The following is an 18165-nucleotide window of genomic DNA, read 5'->3' as shown; positions in this document are numbered from 1 at the left end:
TACAGGAAAAGAGGGCATCAAACTGGTTTTGGCCTGCCTTTGGTTTCACCCCCATAACCTTGGATAGTTCATGGAATTTTTCAGTTGGAATGCCAGTTATGTGTGGTGTGCTGCTGAAACAGAGGTTCTCTATACAAATGTGAGACAGATGCCATCTTTATAAAATAGGATATTTACAAGAAAGGCAGTAAATATTTAAACTAGAAGAAATAGTAGCCGGGCAGATTGTCTCTGGCAAAACAAGGAACAATTCTGCCTCTGATCCTTAACTTTATTATCAGTAAATGAAAACATAAATGTGTGCATCTGGAATAAATTGGAAAATGTAAGTAAAAATGCAGTTTTAATCGTAAAATACCATATAAATATTGGGTACTATAAAAATGAATGGTTTTGCAATCTCAGAATTTAAAAGAAATTTAGACAAGCAATGCACTGCCAGCTTAAGACTTGAGTAAAAGTGAGAGCTCTGTGTATTTTAAAATCCTTTCATCCCAAATTCTTTATTATGTTTGAATTTCTGGTTTAAAACTATGAAGAATTAAAAATAGTAAAACCTCTTGAAAACTCCAAACAAAAAGAAGAGCCAAGGAAAGAATATGAACCATTTAATCAGAATTCAAGTTTATCCCCAGCATGTTAGCCTTTTATTCTTCATTTCAGTTAGTCACATTTCTATCAGTTGTCACCAAGGTTATGCATGCACTTGAAATGTTCACAAAAGGTCCACAATACAGGGGTTCATAATTAGGTTATCTGTTATATTCAGAATCCCAGAGGAACTAATAATAAGTTTCTGGAAATACTGATTAAGCAAGATGAAGAATTCTTATTACAGTTTTAACTATAACAGTTTTAAAGACAAGTAAAAGCTTCATTTGCCACAAAATTCACAAAAAGTAATTGATCGAAGAATATCTCTTTTATGCAAAATATACATTTCAGATCTAATTTGATTAATATTCTACAATATACTGACATTGCTCCTTGATCATTTAATAAAAAAATACTCTCATTGCCAGAATTTTATTTTTGTAATATTTATAAACAAGTTAACAATGACAAAAGAATTAAACTATGAATAATGTTGGTGAGTTTTTTGAGCCATAAGAACTTTCCAGAATGAAACAAAAATACAACTAAAAATAAGTCATTTTTGATAAGTAGGCACTAAAAATTTCACAACATAATGGACAAGCTGATATTGTAAGTGGCTTTTGAGAAATGATACAGTCAATGTTAGTGGCTCCAACTAACAAAGAGAAATTAAGACAGACCAATTCTATGTCAATACCATTGTCTTGTGTGATTCATAGCACAACCTCCTAAGGGCCCATGAGAAGTAGTTTACAGAGCTGTGGGCCTTAATTGAAGCTTGAGAGATGCTGACCATGAATTTGGCTTCCTAGGATGTGGGATGGCCAAAGTTGTCAACTCATGCACACATGTTGTTATTTACAGTTGTTTCATGGACACTGGCCAGTCCACAAGTAGACCACTCATACTGGGAGCACCAAATGAGTTCCAGCTACAGTTCTTTTTTAACCATTAAATGTCTCATGAAGATGCGGGAACCTCTTCCAAGTACAACCTAGTCACATCAGGGCACATTCAGCAGCAGAAGTCTGTTTCCAGTACAATCCTTCGTATGGCTAAGTTCCACTGTCCCTTTCTCAGCAGTCAAAAATCCATGATAAATTCTGTACAACACTGCAGTCAATAACAGCAGCACCAGACAGCATATTAATTCCTTTACCATAACGCTGTGTATAACTATAACTTTCTATACATGGTGTTAGCAAAAGGATCACTGCATCTCTAAATATCGGAAATGTACATCTGGATAAATACATTGCAGTGTAAGATCTCTGGCATGCAGATCATGCTCTAGAACTTGGGGATATAGAGTGTTGCATGTTATGTGATCAATAATAAAAGTGGCAACTGTGTTCCTGACAAAAATAAACATGAGAATCAGGAACTGATCAACAGTCTCAAGGATCTTGAATACCTTAGAAGTATTGTTTATCACTCAACTTACATTGTGGCATTTTTCCTTCCTCATCTGCCCAACACACCAGACACGCTATTGTTCTTGTATTCATAGGGATATGTAAACAGAATTTCTTCTGTTCAGAGTGAATACGACTCCCTGGGAATGTCATTTGAATATAGTGATGAATACTGGTTATTAGGTAGTAGAAACTGACACTATAGCAGGCAACCAAGTGCAGTGGTGAAATTACTACTTAAATCCAACTTTTCAAAAAGGTTCACAGTACCGGTTAGCTTAGGTAGTCTACAGGGCATCATTAACTTATCACAAAACGAGAAGATGCTCCAAACAGCAAAAAGAGTAGAGACCCAGTACTAAAATCATGAATACCATATCAAGGCATTACTGTGCTTCATCGAGACAGATGGCATATGCAATTAAGACAGGGAGGTATGACACACAGACAGAAACAACATACAGACAAAGCACCTGATTAAACACTGCCTGAAATTCTAGTTAATCCTGTGAGTCAGAAATTTAAGGCTGGTCAAAAAAGCCTGTGAACACCAATGGTCTTTGATGTTTGCACAAATTTAAAAAACGAAAATAAAGGAAGGGGGTTAAAAAGACATGAGAGCTTTGGGTGATACTTGGCACTCTGCCTCTGAAAGGATGACAAATCTTGGGGTTTAAAAAAAAAAAAAATGACTCTAGCACCAAGCAGCAGTTCCTGGCTAAACAAGGCAAGCCTGGTTGGCAGTTACCTTTCTCTCATGTTTTGTGCCTTCCCCAAGCCATTAAGTAAGAGATCTGGCCTCGGCTTGCGTGTAACCAGTAATGACAACCTCTTTGCAGTTATCTGTGTGCAAACAACCAGAGACATTCAGAACTCCAATACAACATTTTTGAAAAAAGAAAAAAAAATTAAATCAATGAAGAAAGTAAACTATTTAAATCAAATATTTCTTTCAAAAGATAAGGTAGGAAAAAAAAAGAAAGTCAAGGAGAAACTTGCCCTCCCCGCACCACAATTCACCATACAGAACAGTCGACCAGTGCTTTCATGTCAGCCGGATGGTTCAGCGCAAGGACACATATCCCAAGCCATCCATGGTCCCCGAACTCTGCAACCTTGCTTTCAGGTGATACCGACAAGATGGTCCATGCAAATGAGCTGACCAAAGTCATTTTGTGTGCAATCAAGATAGGATCCCAGACATCTTCGGAATGATTTAGAGAGTCACAAGAAATCAAAGTCCAACGGAGTGATTGGCATTAGGAAGCACACTGTTTAAAATATGTCTCCCTGAAGATATGTTTATGTATTAGTGAACTGGCCAATACCTGACACTATCTAGTCATTTTATTGCCAAAGGAGATCAGGACAATTAATATGGAGAAGGAGTAGAACTGCTTTAGATAATCTTTAAAGCCAACATAAGATTCATTAGCTACCCAAGTGGCATTTCTGACTTCAAATAGTAGTATCATGCAGGATTTTTACTGAATTAATGGAGATTGGAGTAATGCTACACTTAATTATTTCCATATGGGGTAAACAGTATTTGAACTAATACAATTGAGTCAACTAATGCAGTTTAGTTTACAAGATAGATGGAATGGGAGATCGAGAGCGCCTCAGAGGACAAGGAGAGTTGTAGGGTGATGTTACTGGAGAGAGCCTCAGAGCATTGCCTGCCAAGCCCGCTATGTTGTTTAAGCTTCGGGATTTTTCATATCCTTTTATGAAAAAATGCACAGACATCAGTTGAATTCAACCAGAAAATAGACACAGACAAACAATACCATGCAGGGTAATCAAAAGTGCTATTTTTGAGCTCAAAGAAGAATTTGTTCACAAAGAATTCAATATTGAGATAATTTATAACTATAAAATTGAAGCTCACTGTAGCTGCCATCCCCAAGAGATTAAACCAGCTATCACAAATTACATTTGCAATATTTATAAACCTATTCTTTTGCAGATTATAGTTCGTATCAATTCAATTTCAGCATATAGAAGGCCAAACCTCTTTTAAGAATGAGGCAAAGCAACTTAAGTAAGATATAAATTGGCTAAGATTTTTAAATTTCAGAATATGCAACTGAAAAAATAAATAAAATGGGCTATTTTTTTCTCTATTTTTTACTATATACTAAGGTAATAAAGCATGCTTAAACTATAAGTGGAGATCTCTCTTTCCAGCATATTAATCTTCTAGTTTTATAGAGTGAGAGGATGATTCTTAAATAATGGCATTTGATGCCATTATCTGGGTGATGTAGAATGGAATGCCCATTTCTAATCCCTTGTATAAAAAAGTAAAGAAAAAACAATTAAATGGATGAAATTTAAATTGAATCACATTTTCAGTGAAATAAAGCCTGAAATTGATTACATGATGCTTTGAGCTGACTTTTCCCCCCAAAGGAATTGAGAACAATTTTATCTTAATTTTCCTTTCTATTATACTTCTTTCTAATCTTTTGTCCATGGTAACCATGGGATTATTCAATAAAAGAGCCTTCTCACAGACTTTAACCCAATGGTTTTCCTTAGCTATTCAAGAACAACCCCATCAAGGTCACTTTTAGAAGGATTCATATATTACATTATTTTTTTTAACACAAAACATTAAATTGACCTTGTAATAAAAGGTCAATATGCAAATGCTCAAAATAAACAACAAAAGTGAAAATAAGTAAAATTAACTATTGTTCGATGAGTTTCTTCCAAAAAAAAACCTCTATTTTGTTATTGCAGTATTTTTAATTACAAAAAGTAGAGGCAGTTAAATGAGGTAGGGAGCGCTTAGTGTAGAGTTAGAAATCGAAGTGTCCTGAAGGCATGGCAAACTGACTGAAAAAGTAGTCACAGCTTTGTAAATAGATGGCTATGTTCTGACAGCTACACTGAAGGACTTTTGTAGAACAGGGAAATGAAATTCCTTGTTGGGAAACCAAAGCTGAGCAGGTGGATTCAATTCTAGAGATCTTCTTGTCTCCTTTAGACTGTATGGCCCACACATTGGGCCCTGAGTAGCCTTCAATGTGCTTGATGACTGTGTAAGAAAGAAAATGATGTTCTGTTTTGTTTTTCCTCATGTCTCTGCCAGCTACTTCTTTTTATAGATCTATTCTCTCTTAGAACTTCTAAGGAAGAAGCTATTGCTTTCTCTCCACTTTCACTGGAAGGGAAGTGATTTCTCTGATTTTGATTTATGAGAGTCAAAAGCCTTGCTCCATATTTCACTCTGGAGAAGAGTCATTGTATTAATATCTGCTGCTCACCTGGGGTTTAGTCTCCCTCTTTGAATCTTCTTGAGTCTCCCTACCTGGAGACCATATGTAGTCTCATGTTTTCTCTTTCTTCTTTCTTGTGGTAAACTCTGTCCCTGCCTATTACTTAGTAGATAAATTCACTGCAGGAGGGAAGAATGAGAAGTTCATTTTAGCCTTGGTTATGGACCACATTCTACAGTCCAGCTTTAACCTGGCAATAGAGCTATTATTGAAATCCATATCTGTCTTGGATCAGAGAGGGGAATGATGAACCACACTCCCCAAATACACACACATAAACTGCAGGCAGACTAGATGTCTTCTATGAAATTTTGCAGATGGATATTTATGGCATCCATCTACCATGGTAAATCTCTTTAGGACTTAATCTCTGCTAATGAAAGAAATACTTGCATATGTCTTATTAGTATTTTGAACTATAAAACCTAAGAGGTGGCATATATTTCATTCCACATTGGTGGATGATGGAATAGTTAATGGGAAGATGTCTTAAATAATTAAAAAAGAATTGTGGTTAGTTTATCCTTACATAGGTACCTTCAGGAGCCTGGAGGGCTAATTGTTACTGTTCATCCCTAAAGTGACTAAAAATAAAACTTTGGGAATTGTAGCAAGATTTATCCTAGACAGTGGAAATTGACCATCTAAATTAAAATGTAAGCTAGATTATAAATATTGATTGCTTTTGATTAAAGGCAAACTGATGAATATACATGAACCAAAGCAATTGTTAATATCTAAAAAACCATCATTGTAAAACTTTACATATTTATCCCCCACATTCTCCAAGCTCCCTACAGATCTCCAGAAAGGCAAAGATCTCTTTGACAGTTTTATATGAATTACATTAATAATATGTAAATATTGGTTGTTATTCTAAATTTCAGGGTTTTTTCTAAATTATAGTTTTTAACATAAATATTATCCAATCTGTTTATAGGTCCTTTTGTTTTTAATAGCTATAATTTTAGTTGTCTATTTGAAAAGACTTCCTTTATAACTTTGTAACAAGTATTTAATTGGCAACATTTGTTATTCATATATGTGTATTTTCCTTTAATCTACAGGTTCATTTTCAATTTGAAAATTTGAGGAAAATTTTATAAAATTTTGTTTAAACAAGATTTTCCTGGAATGGCTCAAAATACATATCATTATAAAAAACAATAATGAGCCTAGTTTGAACTATCTTCTAAATACTTTGCATACATTTTATACAGTTCTTAAGAGTATATGCTTATCATTTATAAAATTGAAACTGCTTATCCAGATATTATCTATGAATATGTTTTAGTCTATATAATATGCTCTCCCAAAAACTATTGTGTAAATAAAAACATGTGTTCTAAGCATTGGAAATTCACTTTTTTAGGGAATCTTGAAGTTTTTTTAAAATATACAAAACTATATTCATATTTGAAGATAGAAAAAATACAATGGGAATCCAGTAATATTTTTTCATTTATAAAGGGGAGAATATTAGAACTCTAAAATCAAATTAATAGAGAGACCAACTTGAAAATTAAAAAATTAAAAACACATAGGAAATAAATGTCTGAGTAGGAATAATAGAAGAAAATTTTAACGTACATTAAAATGAAACAGGAGAAAATTGAATGAATTCCTGATAGACTTACAAGAGAGCACAATAAAAAGTTTAGGTGAAGTTATCCAGAAATGTTATCAGACCTGGGAGAGAAAACACATAGCTGCAAAGGAATTAAGCAAGAATGGAAAGAAGTTGATTATGGTGAGAAATGACAAAATGCTCAGGGATGAATTTTCAAAGATTCATTAATAAAGAGAATATTTATTTGTGAAATAATATTGCATGTGTAAATTTTACATGCAAACTACATATCTTATTAATTGCTTTGCTCATGAAACTGCAATTTTACTATAAAACTTTATATATAATGCTTCGCAATTTGCAAAGCTTTTTCTCCTCTGTGATTTCCTCTGACAGTTTAAAAAATTCAAAATAATATCTAATGTGGAAGAAAAAATCTAACAAGGTCTTAAACATGTAAGTTTGGTATAAAAATATTATATGGGACACATCATTGAATGATGCTCAAAAATGTTTGTAAAATTTAACCACATATTACATATAAATACATATGTAAACACACATATATACATGTATATACTGAGTTAAGGTATCTAATGCTCTTAGAACAGCATAGTCTATATGAGTTATTATTATCATTATTTAATGTATACACATATTTTGCTTAATTACTATGAAATATATTTATAATCATAAAATATTTTTAAATTGTTCTGTTAACACATATTTGAATATAAAACAGTAAACAACAAAAAAAGTCCTAAGATGAATGAAAACACATTTTGTTTCAAGGTATATATGGAATAAATGGAAGTAACTGGAATTGAAAAGTATTTAAAATATTGCATATTGAAGAAATAAAAAAAAGAGTTTGTCTTCTATTTTGAGACTCAAACTGATGGAGACGGAGAAGGACAATATAAAATGATCAGAAGAAATGAAAGAATTAAAGCATGGATAATGAGATATTTCAAAGAAAGAGGGCATCCCAGAATCAGTATTTTAGGTTGAAAAAGGTGAAGCGTTCAATAGGGGAAAACTCCAAATAGCAAATAAGCATACCATTTTAAATTTTTTTTTAAATGCATTTTTAAAATGCAGTTGCACTAGTCTGAAAGTTTTGGAATTTTTTAAAATTCAAATTTAGTAAACAACTATAACAAATCATAATAGTTACTTTCCTATTCTGTCAATAAATAGAGAAAAATAACCATGGCAATAAAGCAACTGAAATAGTCAAGGTAGAAGGTAATCAAAGAGCATCCTGTATTTTGACAACGGTGGGTTGTAAGTATCACAAAGCTACTTTTTAAGGAGGGAAAAAAGAATCCACTTTTCGTGAGGTCTCAAACAGTTTACAAGAAAACAAACAAACATGAAATAGTCATAGATACTGGCACAAGCTAAGTTTGAATAAAAAGGGAACTATGCAATGATGGAGTGAAAATTCAGTATTGTCATATTCCTTAACAAAGGTGCCTGCCCAACAAAAGGTTTTCATACAACAGATATCTATTGAGCAGCTTCTATGTTCGAGGAACTCTTCCGGGACTGTTGAAAAGTAGTAACAAACTTAAAATAATTACTGGTCCTGAAGAGAAATTTATTTCCTAAGTTCATAAATAGCTTCTCAAGTGACTAGGTGTACTATTACATTTGGCCAGAAACCGTGTACCTTTGCAAACTCTGTGACACTCAGATAAACTATCTCCCCAAAAATCTGCCCAAGTACTGGATAAGAAACTTACTTAGAGTATGTTTAATGCTTTGTTTTGAAAAACAAACAAACAAAAACACCTTAGAACTGTTTTATAATTATCGATTACTCATCAAATAGAACTAATTAATGATTCCTAGAGTTTTATTAGTTGTACAAAAAAATATAAATTTTAAAGACTTCTGAGTTCATTACCTTAAAAAATTGAATGAGTCATATAATTTTGAAATATTCTCTCACAATTCTGCCCAGAGCAAATGGCAAACCAAAGGAAAAAAAAAAAAAAAAAAAAAAGAACTAAAGGAAAACAAATGAGAAAAAGGAGGGTGAATTGCCTTTCAGATATGCCAATCAAGTAAGATGTTATGATGTGTATTTAAGAATGTTTATAATGGGAGAAGATGCCCTAGATAGAGGAAGAGAGCACTATGTGCAGTCTTTCCTGGAAAATGATGAATGAACATTTTACATCACTCCATATATTTGCAACACTCAATTGCTAAGTCACCTGTTATGATGTGATTAAATGCATGCCTACCTTTCCTGATCCCTCCTTCAGAAGCACACGTGTAATCACCTGCCGTCAGCAGAAAACATGTTTCCCCTCTTCTGTTTTTGTCTCTGGTACTAGAGCGTCTGATGGGGAGCCTTTCTGGGGATGATAATGGTGGCTCACTTCCTGTACTGTCGTCCCCTGATAACACTGGTCACAGCACCATGCCCATTGACAGACAGTGATGGATGAGGAAATGAGACAGGACAAAGAGTTTACACCAAATGTCCAGAGTCCAGTCGCTCAATATACAAAACACAATAATCACATCACGATAAGAAAAGGGAAAGCATTTTCATCACTCATCACAAAAATTTACATGGGGCAAAATGGAAATGTGTTGAAAAGGAGAGATTTGTTCTTTGGGAAATTTTAATTCCATTTGGATTTAGGTGTGATAATGAAGCAGTACACAAATTAATATCATACAACTTTTAACATGCTACCTAATTAATGTGAATAGGACACTTTAAAAGTGGAGCCTATTTAAGGAAAAACTCAAATAAATATTTGTCTTTGTAGTTCTTTTATGATACATGCTTTTACTCTTTCCTGAAAGTAACCACCCCCCCAGAAAAAAAAATTGTTAGTACAACTAATTCTAAAGCACAGAAGCATCAGGTTCCGGTACTCATTTTGAAGCTGCAAAATATTTTTACCATGACCATGGAGCAAGGTCAGCTTCTCCAAATGCCCTTGAAACAACTTTGCTTTTATATACTAGCCAAAGACTTTCTCATCCTATCAGCTTAGATACTACTTTGTTATACAATGTTTCTCAGTCTGAGAATGTGTCCTCTTTATCCCTACCCTCCACAAGGGCTCTGCACAGCTACTCTGAGAACAATCTAATGAGAGCAGTGACACCAACTAAAATCCACCTTTCCTAAAGACATTCTGGGCATCATAGTTTTCAGATATTTATTTAGATAGAACTTGCAGAACAATGTATGGAAAGGCTATGAACAAAATCTTTAAATAGCAGTTCAGCTCCAGCTTCTTTTTCCCCCCATTTAACCCATAAACCTTCAAGATGCTAAGGGGAAACCTATGTCACTTGTTTTTTCTTTTTTTTTCAATTTGTGTGTTCTGTTTAATTCATGTTATTTCTGAATTGTGAGAAATTATTCACATAGGATCATTATGTCATTTTTACACTAGAAAAGATTAAACATATCTAAGTTACAGGGAATGCATATGCCTTGAATTTTCCTGGTAGGCTAAAAGCTAATTAAATTATTTTAATATACAAAATATTTCATCTGTACTAGACATACTAGAGATGGCACTACTGACTGACTCATTCTGGCAAAGTGAATATCAAATTACAATCAATCAATTCTATATTATCTCTGGTAATAGAGAGGAATAGTGATTCAGCTAATCTCAAAAGGCAAATTATCCAAAATTCTGTTGGAGGCAGCACTGCCCCCTGCATAGTGCATAAGAAAGGGAATCCACAGAGGAATATCACATAGCTATTAATTATTCAAAGCAGAGCACCTGTCCCCTAAATAATGGTGGGGTGATTATATTACCTGGCATCTTGCCTCAACAAAGGGAGTATATTGAGATGCCCTACCTAATTTAAGAATAATGAAAATTTAGCCAACCCTCCAGAATATTATTAGGAAAGCACTTTGCTATCAGAAAGGTTATCTTCCATATCACCTCTTTCGTATTTAGGTCTTTGCAATGTAAGCATCCATTCTTCTTAAATAACTGCTTCTTATGAATTATATTGAGATGCATGCCACCATGTGGCAGAGATAAAACTGAGACAAGCACATCAAGCCAAACGATAAGGAGATCAATATTTTGAGGATGAAGGATGAAACATGGCCGATATCATACCATCACATCATGCGGGGAAACAAACATTGGCACAAAAGCAACAAACAGGCAAAAGAAAATATTGGCACCATCAGCAAAGGGCATTCCCAATAAAGCAGAAAAACTCTACAGACCAGCTATGCAGATTTCTATTGGAGTTCATTTAGAAATACTACAGTCTAGCCAACTACAAGCCTAACACAAACAGAAATATTTTATGAAGGGCTATGGCTGATAATTCATGAACAGTTGCAGAAAATGAGAATGGCTCTCTTGCACTCAAGGGACATACTGGTCCATAAAGTATTTAATAACATGCATTTGAAATTGTGTCTTACCTGATCTGTTATGTTCCAAAAGTCGATTGTCTTTGCTCAGACACGTGTCACCCTGTGTGCTATTGCAGGCCATATTTAACTCTGTCTTGCAAAAGGTAGGTGAGCATGCCTGAGGGGCAGGAGGGATGTGCTTCTTTCTTTTTCTTGGAAGTTTCTGTTTCGCCATTGCCAAGGAGTAATACATTCCAAAATTGTTGACAATGACAGGCACCGGCATGGCTATTGTCAGCACTCCAGCCAAAGCACACAGGGCTCCCACAAGCATCCCTGACCACGTTTGGGGGTACATATCCCCATAGCCCAGAGTAGTCATGGTCACCACAGCCCACCAGAACCCAATGGGAATGTTTTTGAATTGCGTGTGCTCACTAGCTGAAGGGTCGTTAGGTTGAGCTCCTACTCTCTCGGCATAGTAGATCATGGTAGCAAATATCAAAACTCCTAGAGCCAGGAAGATTATCAGCAGCAAAAATTCGTTAGTACTAGCTCGAAGAGTATGTCCAAGCACCCTCAGACCTACAAAATGGCGGGTGAGCTTGAAGATTCTCAGGATCCTCACGAACCTTACCACCCTGAGGAAGCCAAGCACATCTTTAGCAGCTTTGGACGAGAGCCCACTGAGTCCCACCTCTAAGTAGAAGGGTAGGATGGCCACAAAGTCAATGATATTCAAGAGATTTTTGATGAATTCAAGTTTATTGGGGGAAAAAACAATACGGACTAAAAATTCAAAAGTAAACCACACCACACACACTCCTTCTACATACGTCAAGGCAGGATCCGTTTCGATTTCATACTGTAGAACGACACTTGTGCCATTGATGACTGGTTCTGTCTTGTTTTTAACGATATTGAATGCCTCATGTGTCTCCAGGCAAAAGGTTGTGATTGAAACCAGGATGAAGAATAAAGAAGCAAAAGCAATAAACTGTGGGGAAGAAAAGAAATAAAAAGAAACAGAGAGTGATCTGAACCATAATAAACTTTGATCAGAATCTAAGATCATCGATACCTATAGATGAAAAGAATAAAAGCGTATTTGGAGATATCACTTGGAATATTACTCAAGTGAAGAGTTGTGTGTGTAACATTAATTAGAGTTACAGACGCAACATGTTTCAAGTTCTGTTTTCAGCTTACATAGTAGATAAAAGCTTTGCTTTATGCTGGAAAGTAATTTCTTGAGTCTTTTGTCAAAGAAAATACATATGTGAAGAAAAAAGAAATATCACTTCAAAAGAATGCTTAAGGGAAATAGACTAAGCAAAAGAAATTTTAGCCAATGGCTCTAGTGCTTATTTATGATCTTAGAAATTTTCATGTATTAGATTAAATTTTACATCCATAAATATCAGGTGTATTTCATATTGATAGAAATTTGGAAGCCACCCAAATGAATTCTAAAAGGAAAAAATTTAACTGTACATTTTTATTCATAAATAAACTGTTCAGTATATCATGACATATGAACATGAAAATCCTTGAGAGATGTGTTAGCATTTACATTAAATCAATTTAAGATGGAAACTTGTCCAAAAAAGCAAATCCCAGGAGAAAGCATTGGCAGCAAAACTAAGAGAGAAATAGAGTTTAAGAACAAATTGAAAGATGATTTTCTTCCTCTATTGAAACAGAACTTGAAAATGTTTGAGTAACATGTTAGAAAGTTATTTTTATTCAACGCTTTATTTTTCATAACTCCAGGCAATAATACATGAATACACATACTTTACTGAGACAGAATATCTCCCACTTATAGAATGCTTACAAGTATCACCCTTGAAAGCAATTTACATAATTAACTCCTGTTATTCTCCATAACAACACTACTACAACCCCATTTCACAGCACAAAAAGTTGTCATGTTTTCCAGGGTCATAGGAAGCAATCTCACTGACCTGAGACATTAAACTGACAACTTTAGCTCCAAAGTCTGTTCTCTTATCTACTAGACTCTCAAATGTAGAATATGAATATGTTAAAAAACATTTTTTAGGTTGGGATCAAATACTTCTTAATACAAAAGACTTGACAGCCTGAAATCCAGCTATCAGTCAGTGCCAGTGGCTTTCAAAAAAGCCAGCAAATTCCTCGTGCATTAAAAGAATGCTCAGATTTAGCATGCTTAATGCACTCCAAGAGACTGTTTCCTCAATGTCTAAACAAATGCATTATTCAGGAGGAGGAGATTGTAGGTCAAGTGCAGAGAGGGGTCCTTATTTGGAAACAATGTGGTGTATCCAAAACTCAAAGCTGTCCCCAAACCCCTACTCCTCAACCACACCATTAAGAGCCAGGTTTCAAGAAGAGATTGAAGCCATCTCCCTTTTCCCTGGTTGAATTTCAATCCAGAAAATTTGTAAGGAACATACAAAAGGCCTAAAAAAAAAATCTTAGAATTGTGACGATCTGCCTTAAATAACCACCCTAAATTATGGAACTGCTTCTGTGCAGTGTGCCAGTCAGTACATCATTCATATAGTATTATAAGGCTTTTCATTCGCATGGCTTTGACTCCTTTCCTATGCATATCTTTTTTTTTTTTATTAAATTCAGTTTTATTGAAATACATTCACACACCATACAATCATCCATGGTATACATTCCACTGTCCACAGTATGATAATATAGTTAAGCGCTCATCACTACAATCTATCTCTGAACATTTTCGTTACATCAGAAAGAACCAGAACAAGAATACAAAATAAAAGTGAAAAAAGAACACCCAAATCATCCCCCCATCCCACCCCATTTGTCCTTTAGTTTTTATCCCCATTTTTCTACTCATCCATACAGTATATAAAGGGGGTGTGATCCACAAGGTCTTCACAATCACACTGTCACCCCTTGTAATCTACATTATTATATAATTGTCTTCAGGAGTCCAGACTGCTGGGCTGGAGTTTGGTAGTTTCAGATATTTACTTCTAGCTATTCCAATACATTAAAAACTAAGAGGTGTTATCTATATAGTGCATAAGAATGTCCACCAGAGTGACCTCTGGACTCCATTTGAAATCTCTCAGCCACTGAAACTATTTCGTCTCATTTTGCATCCCCCTTTTGGTCAAGAAGATACTCTCAGTCCCACAATGCCAGGTCCACATTCATCCCCGGAAGTCAATATTCTGTCCTATGCATATCTTTTGACTCTCCTTGGTTTTGACATTATGACCTGACCATTAATTTTCCCAGACAGACTGGGAGTGATTAGCATGTTTTTTTCACTCAACTTTTCCATTGTACAAATAAATACACAATTCTTTTTTCAACTAGTTATTATAACACAAAAGCCCACTATATACTTTAACAGATGTGATCTTTTGAAAGAAGTATCAATTATCCTTGATTCATAAATTACATCATAATCTCATTATAATTTTTACCTATAAATTTCAGTGTCATGTTTGTTTGATTCCCCCCTGAAACCTTCTTTTGTCATTAGAGCCCTGCCAGTATGTTCTTATTAATTCTCCTCTTCCCATCCTCCCCACCATCCCCACTTAGTCTCCAGCATTTCAGACTAATTGTCTTTTAAGTTTTAGTGAAAAAAATTCTATGTATGAGGCATTTAGAGATTATAAAGCAGTTGAAATAAACTGCCAGTTCCTCAGGCAGCATTTTTCCAGCTAACTTGGCAATCTCAAATTCTCCATGTAAATTTCTGTAGTGAGTTGAGTGATACTTTCCCAGCACTGCCCTTCAAAGTCAGTCCTAACTCGCCTTGCCACTTCTATGCAACAAAGACAGTCTTCTTTGATGCTTGCCAATCATAAAACCTTTTCTAATCGGTCCTTCCTCCCTTCCCTCCCTTCCCTCCTTCCTTCCTTCTTTCCTTTCTTCCCTCTAATCTTTCTTCCCATTTTTCTTCCTTGATCCCTTTCTTCCTTTCTCTCCTCTTTCTTGCATTCAACAAATAGTATTGGGTGGGTCTCTATATCAGGCCACAGGGCTGGGACTATATTTAACAGCAGTTAACAAAACACAACCTTATCTCTGAAGAACTCACAATTTACTAGGGATCTAGTCATTAAATAAATAGCCATACAAAAATTACATAATTATTTTTGTGATAAATGCAACAGGGGAAAAATGTAGAATGCTTTGAAAGGATCAGAAAAAGGGATTTAATTTAGACATATGGCTGTAGAAACTTCTGACAAAATATCATTAGACTGAAAGTTGGAGGACCAGTAGAAGTTAACCTGATGGAAGGGGGAGATGTATGTATCTACCACACAGTAGGAAACTTGAACAAAAAAGTCTGGACTTTTCCTATCCCACTTTCTCAATTAATGCACTGATTTCAACACCAAAGAAGAAGCAGGTTTTCCAAATCTGCCTATGTTGCATAAAGTGTGATATAGAAATTCCAACCTAGCGTATAGACTCAGCCTTTTTAAAGGTTAACTTTTTTTCTGAAGAAGCTTTAATCACCCAAAAATATTACCTGGATTTAAAAATGAGGGTATAAAGCGACTTTAAAGCAGTTTAATCTCTGGCAGTGCTCCTTTGGACTTGTTGACCTATTAGGAGACCAATAGAATATACTTGCCCAATGTTTGAGATAAAGTGAAAATAGAAGATAGCTGTTAAAATAGTTTTCATTTAAAGGACCATGAAAATGTTAGAAATCATTATCATGTATGGTTTGTTATACTTTAAAAATATAATTATTACCTCAATAAAGAGTAATGGAGCCTGATGTTTACGTTCATTGAAAGAGTGATTATGTCACCAACAAAAGATCAACAGAGTCCTTAAGACACATCAGGTGGTTGAGTTTAAATAACAAGAAACATCTTGCATTTGGAAGCTATTACATTAACCATCCATATCTCTAGAAGAGGTATGTGTTATAGAGGTATCTCTATAAGAGGTCACATATATGAGAAAACATCCGGGGAGCTTACACAAATGCAAGTTTCTTTTCCAGATGTCAAACATCAGATATAGACCCTCGTGTGGATGAAGGAGGAATCTGCCTTTAACAATCTTTGTAGGTGATTGCTATGCATAAAAAAGTTTGAAAACTACTGCTGCCTTGTGGTTTTTTCAACTGATGGATGACATAAGTTATTAAAGGAATTGGAGCAGGTTTTTATTAAAAACATCTCTAGACTCTTCAAAGTATCTTCCTAAAGCTGTAGTAAGAATAATTTAGCACCTTGTACACAATGGACCACCTGTGTCTCTGTGTGTGTGTCTTTGTGTTAGTTTTAACATAATCCCAACTTCACAAATACCTGTGAATAGACAAAGTAACTGAACAGCCTGTAAATCCAACCACTTCATTTTCAATTTTAAGATACAAAACTTTAGAACCCCAAAGTTCTTTCTTTTTTTTTTTTGTCATTTATCAATACAAGTTGTTGTATTGATACATTTTTTATCAATGCAATGTATTTATCAACTTGTATTTATCAATATTTTTCTTAAAGTTATTTAAAGAATCACATCATGATTTTGTATTTAAATCTTCTTCATAAGAAGTTCTGTTTAGTTTTAGCTTTTAAGTGTTTTGTAAATCTGCTGGAATGTGATATTACTATAATAGGAAGATAAAACCAGTCTAAAACAAGAAACAAAAATAATACCAAATTTTGGCATTCCAGGGAAGAGACAACATTCATCTCTAAATATGATGATTATATTGCTTAAAAAGCAAACAAACACCTAAATAGGCCATTTTTAGTTGTAAAAGGTAAAGACACTGGGCATGATCTAGAATGAGAGGGCTGTGGAAGACAACTAAAGCATGGTTAATAATAAGATGGTAGGAATTTTGAAGTTGGCTTCTGCCACTCTGAGAGGGGGGGGAAGTTGGAAGGAAGTTAAATTCAGAAGAGAGAGAAATGGGAAAGGTTTGTAGAAGGAACAAGGGCCCAGAATGTGAAGTTGAGCAAATGAGAAATTCCATCCACAGGTACAGCAGCAGAACTTGGAAATTCATAGAGAATATTTAGTTTTAAGATGATGCTTTCACTGTTGTGCTTTCAGGAATAGCCTGTTGCAAAAAACAGCTTAATGTTGGTGGTGTTTTGAGTAATGAAGGTATTGGGCCAAGGGAAAGCAAAAAGAGGGAAGCAGTCACCATGGGCGGCAAGTAAGATTCAAAAACATAAAATAAGGAACTAAGAGTGAGAGGTAATCAGAAGAAATTTAGCCTCTGTGAAAATCCTTGGAGATGTTGGGAATGTGCAGAACATCCCATGGAATGAAGAAGAGGATACTTAATTTATTTGGAACTTAGTTTATTTGAGTATCAAATGAAAGCATGACCTCAGAAGCCTTCAGGACCTTTTATCACCCAGAGACAGACACTTAAATTGCATTAGCAAGTACTTTTTATCTGAACTGAATTCTAAGAGCCTTGGATGTAGAGAAGGTGTTCTCTTTGTTTCTGGCTTCTTGAGCTGAACTGAAATGGATAAATATGAGGTTGTATTGACAAACATTAAGAAAAAATTAAACTAAAAGGAAAAGATGGGGAGAAAAAAGGATTTTTATTTATTTATCTTTGTCTCTCACTCAAGTTTTATCATACTCATTTTTTTATTATCCCTGCTCCTGGCACAGTAGTTAGTATTTGATGTGACTAGTTGAATGGATAGACAGATGTATGGATTAATGAAAGAAAGAATGAATACATGATCAAAAAATAAGTTAGCCCACATTCTAGTTTGAATTAAAGAGATGTGAAAGGAAAAAGGAAATAATAGAAATCGAACAATAAAGGAAGAATACTGAAGTAAAAACCCAAGTTTTCAGCAGAAACAAATGGAACTGTTACATTGTTCAAAAATGTTGCCATCATTTCTCCCATTCATTTCATCAATGGATCCTGTACCTTAG

At 34.7% G+C, this 18165-nt stretch overlaps 1 protein-coding gene across 5 annotated transcripts in view; it reads right to left on the bottom strand.

The window, feature by feature from the left end:
* Positions 1 to 634: 634 nt before the first annotated feature.
* Positions 635 to 18165, bottom strand: part of KCNC2 (potassium voltage-gated channel subfamily C member 2) — a 186660-nt gene continuing 169129 nt past the window's right edge. The window contains exons 3-5 of one of the 5 annotated variants that reach the window (XM_037847890.1): positions 11311 to 12238; positions 9125 to 9289; positions 635 to 1710 (exon numbers count right to left, since the gene is read on the bottom strand). In XM_037847890.1, the coding sequence (XP_037703818.1) occupies positions 1601 to 1710; positions 9125 to 9289; positions 11311 to 12238 (1203 nt within the window). In that variant the 3' untranslated portion in view covers positions 635 to 1600. Of the gene's footprint in view, positions 1711 to 2732; positions 3737 to 9124; positions 9290 to 11310; positions 12239 to 18165 lie in introns of those variants that run through there. The other 4 variants (XM_037847892.1, XM_037847894.1, XM_037847891.1 and 1 more) reach the window with 4 other exon arrangements.

Source organism: Choloepus didactylus, chromosome 8, assembly GCF_015220235.1.
Source record: "Choloepus didactylus isolate mChoDid1 chromosome 8, mChoDid1.pri, whole genome shotgun sequence".
In the NCBI taxonomy this organism is placed as follows: Eukaryota; Metazoa; Chordata; class Mammalia; order Pilosa; family Megalonychidae; genus Choloepus; species Choloepus didactylus.
This window is presented reverse-complemented; position numbering and strand designations above follow the sequence as displayed.